The 6,985-nt window shown below is 38.1% G+C and overlaps 1 protein-coding gene across 1 annotated transcript in view; it reads right to left on the bottom strand.

Moving 5' to 3' along the window:
• Positions 1-1,971: 1,971 nt before the first annotated feature.
• Positions 1,972-6,985, bottom strand: part of TRIM58 (tripartite motif containing 58) — a 22,374-nt gene continuing 17,360 nt past the window's right edge. Inside the window, exon 6 of the mRNA XM_012559656.2 lies at positions 1,972-4,027. Within this exon, the coding sequence (XP_012415110.2) occupies positions 3,438-4,027 (590 nt within the window). The 3' untranslated portion in view covers positions 1,972-3,437. The remainder of the gene's footprint in view (positions 4,028-6,985) is intronic.

The following is a 6,985-nucleotide window of genomic DNA, read 5'->3' as shown; positions in this document are numbered from 1 at the left end:
AACCAAGACTATAGGAAACTTAATAAGACAACTCCTAGGCTTGTCAAATTATTGTGTCACTGAACTTTATCATCTCTACCAGCTTACTTTTCTATTCAAAATGTCTCCATACCTAAAAATTGATTTTACTCATTTAGCACTTGACATTAAATTTTATTGGTTGTGGTTGCTTACTTATAAATAATAATACTGTAATATTTTACAATTCACAAAACAAAACACTTTCAGGTCTATCATTTAATTCTGTCCTCTAGATATTCAAACATATATTCATTCAACGAACAGACATTGAGTGATAACCATGTACGAACAGGTTTTAGGTGCTCGGTATATGTCAATGGACAAATAGACAAAGATTCCTGCCCTCATGGTAGTTCCGTTCTATCAAGAAAAGACAAAAGATCAAAATAAACCTAATAAATAAGGAAATTATATATTAGAAGTCTATAAGTACTATACGGAAAATAAGAACTACTTCTGAACTCCGGTGTAGAGAACTGGGAGGGTGAACTCTGAGGCCTGTCAGTTGCCATACTAAAAGTGAAGTCCTCCCTAGGAAGCTGGGATTTGAGCAGGCTTAAAGGAGAGAAAAGAAAGAATTAAGTGGGGATCTGGAGGAAGGGAATTCTGAGCAGTGACACAGCTAGAAGAAAGGCACTAAGGTGTAGACCCATCCAGGAGGCCAGTGGGGTGGGGAGCAGAATGAATAAGAGAATTACGTGGAGGCAGAGGGAATCAGAAAATGGACTAGAGGCCAGATTCTCTAGCATCTTAGATTTCATGGTGAAAATTCTGGCTTTAAAGCTAAGTTGAATAAGAAGTCAGTACAGGGTGTTGCACAGATGATTGGCACATCTGACTTGCTTGTTAAAAGGATCAGTCCAGCTGCTGTGCTGAGAATGGATGTAGTAAGGACAGGAGTAGAGCCAGGAGTGCTGCTAGGAAACTAATGTAGTAATCCAGTAACCATGGCTATGGCAATGAAATAGTTAGGCCTAGGTGAACTCTGGATATATTTTTAAATTAGAGCCAGAAGTGTTTACTGATACACTGCATATGGGCTGGTGAAATCATGAGAGAAGTCAACCATATTTATGGCGTAAATAATTGAAAGGATAGAGCTGTCACTCATTGAGTTGGAGACACTTGTGTTTGTTTGTTTTTGGTTTTGTTTGGAGGGGTCTTGGTGAAGTTCAGGGTTAAGTTATAAGGATACTGAGTTTAAAATGTCCACATTGAAGTCAAGTGGACGGCTGAATATGTAAGTCTGGTGTTCAGGAGAAAGGTTAGAGGAAGAAGGTAATGGGAATGTCAGGTAACAGGTTTGGATTTAGAGGATTTTGCTGGTAATGAATCAGAATTCCAGTGAGAACAGTAGAAGGCTTTTAGGAGTTGAGAAGGAGGGAGAGAAAAGGTGCATAATAGGAGATGCACAAAATTTTGTGAAGCTTAAAGTGCAGGGGATAAAGAAAGGCTTAGGTTCACTTAGTGACAGACATAAACCATGATAAAATGCATAATGAGATGGCAGAATTTAAGGGAGATAGAGATCAGGCTGTTAGGTTAGGTGGTAGGGTAGGGGCACCTTGGGACTTCCTATCAACCCCATGAAGAGTAAGCATGTGTGGACAGCCTCAGCACCACGTCACCAGGGGAGGTGTTCTCTTAGACCAGTGACTATTTTTTCTCTTGAACTCTGAGGGAAGGGCCCTATTTCTCTAAGAATCCTCTCTGTTATGACTCCTGGTAATGGAGCAACCACCTTCCAGCAAAGCCAGCCGCATACATTAAGATGCCAGCCCCCATTGTACCCCTGATTATAGGAGTAAGCTGGGACCCAGCACATGAACCTCTTTCCTACCTAGATCATGGGTAGAAGAGTCATAATGCATGCATGGCCTGTGAAATATGAACAAGAGGAGTATAATAATACATTATTTTACTTCTGTTTCCAAATGAGGAACTGACGCAGAGAGGGGGATTGCTTGCTTAAAATGATGTAGTTAAAAAGCCTAGAAAAAAAAATTAAGTTAATAATATGGCTGAAAGGAAAATGAAGGATGTCAAAGACATCTCCCTGGAAGAGAAAAAAAAAGGCTTGAACTTCACTGTAGAGTGAAAGAGGAGGGAGGATTAAAATTTTCTGACATATTATGATTATCAAGATATTCTCTGATTTTGCCAGTAATTAAAATTTGTTTCACAGTTAAGAGAGTTGGAGTCCTTAATTATTTATTGGACACAGACAGAGAGATGACAGCAAAGATACTTCAACAGCAAAGTTAACCTTCAACAACTTTAAGAAAATTTGTTGGAAAGTCACAGAATATACTTTAAGAATAAAATAAATCATTTCATCACCACCATCATCATCATCATCTTTAGAAGTATTTACATAGGAAAGTTGAATTTAAATAATCTCTTTTATAACCTTAAATATTTACCACACTACTGTGAGGCCAGTATCAGTGTTCTGAGTATAGGAACTCTAACAAGTAGTAGAAGTAAAGATATATATATATATATATACACATACATATATATACACATATAATTTTTTTGAAGTCTTATAACTAGTAATTGATTGCTTGGTCAAAAGAACTCAGATATATTGAATCAAAATTCTGAAAAATTTCAATAATAAAAATATATCTAAAGTTAAAGGAAAAAGTTGCAATCCCAGATAGGTATGTTCTAAGACTCAGTGATATTAGGTTCAGAGGAAAGAATTCCATAATTCTCAAAAATTGTTCCCAGAATAAAAAAGATTTAAAAAATAATTGACTATAGTGATAGGAAACTTTAGTTTATAAAGGAGTAATGCTGAATATATTAATCAAGAAGAAAATGGAAGAGTGAACAATGAGTGAAATAAAACAAAAGAGAAAAGTAAGGAATAGGAAAGAGGAAGAGAGGGATGGAGAGAGAGAGAATGAGAATGATTAAGAGGCGAAGAAGAAGAAACAGATGTATTATGAATCTGAAGTTGTAACAACAGATACAATGAAAACTTGGAACCAAGATGCATGTTGAACTGCTTTGAACCAACTTAAGAACTTCCATTTCTAATCCTTAATATATGGAAGATATGGAGTAAAAGCATATTGAAAGGAATGCGAAATTACAATGAATGTATAGAAATTTTCCTTTAATACTATGTCCATTAATTTGAAGAAAGACTCTTCAAGAAACTCTGTGGAGCCATCTGGAAATAGAGGTTGATGAAACTGCTCCATTTTTAAAATTATTATACTCCACAATGCACCTCCAAATGCAAATATATCATATTTTCTCTTCTATTCCTATAGGAAAATTTCCATAGCAGCAATGATTAAAATGCTAACCTAAATGGAGGCATCTGTTGAGGCTTACTATATCTACATCCTCTGCTCCACAAGAGCCTTGCTAGGCATGGGATGTATCTTGGGAACAGAGTTTTAGGAGTGATCTTCTCTAAAATTAGAAGCAGAGTCAAGAAGACCACTGGATGCCCAATTCTCTGATTCCACTACTGTGATAGGTGGCAAGATAAGAGGATTCATATCACAGATGAAAAAATAAGGTCGGAGGACACCAGAGAACAGTCGGTTGAATGTGTAGATGTGAGACCAATTTGTGACGTTGTAAAAGGAGATTTCACCGGCTTCATAGTCCAAGAAAATCCCAATGCAGTGAGGCCTTTCCATTTGTAGGACAGGAACAGATGGGGAGGCAAGGACCATGTACTCATTCCCTTTCAGCAGCCACATGGCCCAGATCCCATTCTCGGGAGATGGTGTGGTTTCCCCCTTTCTTGACACTGTGTCTTGACAGACACCTAACCCCCACTCTGCTCTTTCTCCCACCATGACCTCCCAGTAATGCCTCCCTGATGAGAAATTCTGCAAACCCAGGATACAGGGCCACGTGTCAAAGCGCTCGGGGTTGTTGGGAACATCCCTCCACAGTTCTCCATCCTGCACACTGCGCAGGTCAGCAGTCAAGAGGAGGCTAGGATGAGCGGTGGCAGGATCCAGCTTTACATCAACTGTGGAAAGAATTTTGTGGAACATAAGAAAGGACAGGAAAAATTGGTAAAACCTTAGGAAGCTGTGACAATGAGGACAGTGGTTACCTAGTTTATCTTCATTTTCTCTCTAATGATTCCTATAGAAAATAAAATGATTATTTTACCTTGTAGGTCCCTGAGTATATTCTTCATTACATTCTGGTATATCCCACTGTGATCTCTGCATTTCCCATCATCCAGGACTCACTGTGGCCCTGAGAAAAACTTAACCATTCTGATAATTGGAGAAACCTAGTGCCTGGTCACTGAACAGTGCTTTCATCCTACATCCAAAGCATTGGGTGAATTTTGGATTGGGAGGGTGTTCTCCAGTTAAAATAAACTTATAAATCCCTTGGAGAATTTTTGTTTATTTATTTCTCAAACATACAGTAAAATCTCATTAATATAAAATCCACTGCATTCAAAGTTAAGAAATAACTTGTGCTAAGCAGAATTCTAAGATGTCTTCATGACCTTCATAACCCTGGTGTTACTCAAATGACTGTTACATTATATGAGAAAATGGAAATTAGCTGGGTGGACCTAATCTAATAACAGGAACTCATTAAAATCAGAAAAGTTTCTGTGGTCGGTGGGCTGGTGGCAGAATGGAAAGTGAGAGAGATTTGGATTCTATATTTGGTTGCTGGCTTTGAAGATGGGAGAGGCCATGGGAAAAGGAATGCACATGACCTCTAGGAGCTGAGAGTGGCCCCCAACTGACAACTAGCAAGGAAATGGAGATCTCATCCTACAACTGCAACAAACTACCTCCTGCCAATAACCGGAATGAGCTTAGAAGTGGATTCTTCTCTAGAGTCTTCAGATAAGAGCCCAGCCTGGCTCACACCTTGATTTTGCAGAGAACTCAATCAATCCTTCCTGGATTTCTGACCTACAAAATTATGAGCTAACAAATAGGTGTGGTTTTAAGTAGCTAATTATGTGATGATTTCTTACACAGCAATAGAAAACTAATATTGTTACTGTGAAGTCCTCGTAAGATTTATGTGGTATTTTACTTGTGTACGTAATAAATACATCTACGGATGTAGATGTATATGTAATCTCTTCAGTGAATAAAAGGACATGTAAAATATTCAGTGTTGTTTGCTACTTAAGTGTATTCCAAAATAGTAAATTTCATTCATATAATTTTATTTTTACACCATAATAATAAAAACTACTACTATTACAATTATTTTAATTTGTCCCTAAACCACTACTAATTATTTTTTATTGATACTCAAACCTGAGTGGGTGCTATAACTAGACTTTGTATGTATATTTTCTATGTTAATCCTTGTAACTAATCTCAAAGAGGTCATCATTACCCCCACATTATAGATGAGAAGACTCCGATTCAGAGTTTATGTGATTTTCCCAAACTTTAGAAGTAGAAAAATTCAGGCATTGAAGTGTAGGTCTCCATGGAATTGTGGGAGGCCTGTTTTACATGTATACGTCTTCACACATCATTCCTCTACTCTGCATACTAACGTCCCTGAAATGGTTTTTTGATACAATCTGTCTCTTCTCTCACAAACTCAAATACTCATCATGATAAAACCATGCCCCTAACTAAAATTGCTCCTGTTTATGTTACCAGTGGCCTCCACATTGAGAATGGTCAACTATCAGAGTTCATCTTAATGATTTCTCTGTAGCACTTTACACTTTTTTAGGATTCCCTTGTTTGGGAAAAACTTTCTTCTCTTTTCTAAGGACACTGGCCATCATGTTTTCCTTCTCACTTTAGTTACTGCTTCATATTGGTCTCCTTGGCTGTTTTCTCTTCTTCTCCTCTATCACTAACATTGGAGAACCCAATGGTCTGGGAGTTGGATCTCTTCTCTCTTGCTCAGCTCACTCCCTATGCTGACTCCTAATGCATAGATCTTTCTTCTGAAACTACGTATCTGTAAACCCATCTGCCTACTTGCCATCAACATTTGGATATTTAACATCCATCATAACATCAACTTGTCCAAAAGCAAACTCCCCTTCTTCTGTCTCACCTGCGGCTTTACCTATTCATGTTAATGGTAACTTCATTATGGCAGTTCTTCCGATCTAAAACCTTGGAGTCATTCGTGACTTTTCTCTTTCTCTGGAACCTCGTATCCAATCTAACAGAAAATCCTGTGAACTCTATCTTTAAAATAAACCGATAAACTGTTTGTCACCACCTCCAGTTCTACAATCCTGGCCCAAGCCCCAATCATCTTTCATTGAATTACCACAAAAAGCCTCCTAACTGTATTCTCCGCTCAGTCTTTGTTGTTGTTCTTAGGTGCAGTTGAGTTGGTTCCAACTCATAGTGACCCTATGTACTACAGAACAAAAGACTGTTGGGTCCTGCACCATCCTCACAATCCTTGTTAGGCTTGACCTATTGTTGCAGCCACTTTGTCAATCCATCTCGTTGAGGGTCTTTCTCTTTTTTTGCTGACCCTGCACTTTACCAAGCATGCTGACCTTCTCCAGGGACTGATCCCTCCTGATAACATGTCCAAAGTATGTAAGATGTAGTCTTGCCATCCTTGTTTCTACAGAGCATTCTGGTGGTACTTCTTCCAACATAGATTTGTTTGTTCTTTTGGCAGTCCAAGGTATATTCAATATTCTTCAGCAACACCACAATTCAAAGGCATCATTCTTCTTTGGTCTTCCTTATTCATTGTCCAGCTTTTGCATGTATATGATGCAAGTGAAAATACCATGGCTTGGGTCAGGCACACCTTAGTCTTCAAGGTGACATCTTTGCTTTTCAACACTTTACAGAGGTCTGTTGGAGCAGATTTGCCCAAAGATATGCGTCTTTTGATTTCTTGACTTGCTTCCATGGGTGTTGATTGTGGATCCAAATAAAATGAAATCCTTGACAACATCAATATTTTCTCCATTTATCATGATGTTGTTTATTGATCCAGT

Source organism: Trichechus manatus, unplaced genomic scaffold (assembly GCF_000243295.1).
Source record: "Trichechus manatus latirostris isolate Lorelei unplaced genomic scaffold, TriManLat1.0 scaffold00290, whole genome shotgun sequence".
Taxonomy (NCBI): Eukaryota; Metazoa; Chordata; class Mammalia; order Sirenia; family Trichechidae; genus Trichechus; species Trichechus manatus.
The sequence above is the reverse complement of the archived record's forward strand: the minus strand, read 5'-3'. Positions and strand labels throughout refer to the sequence as shown.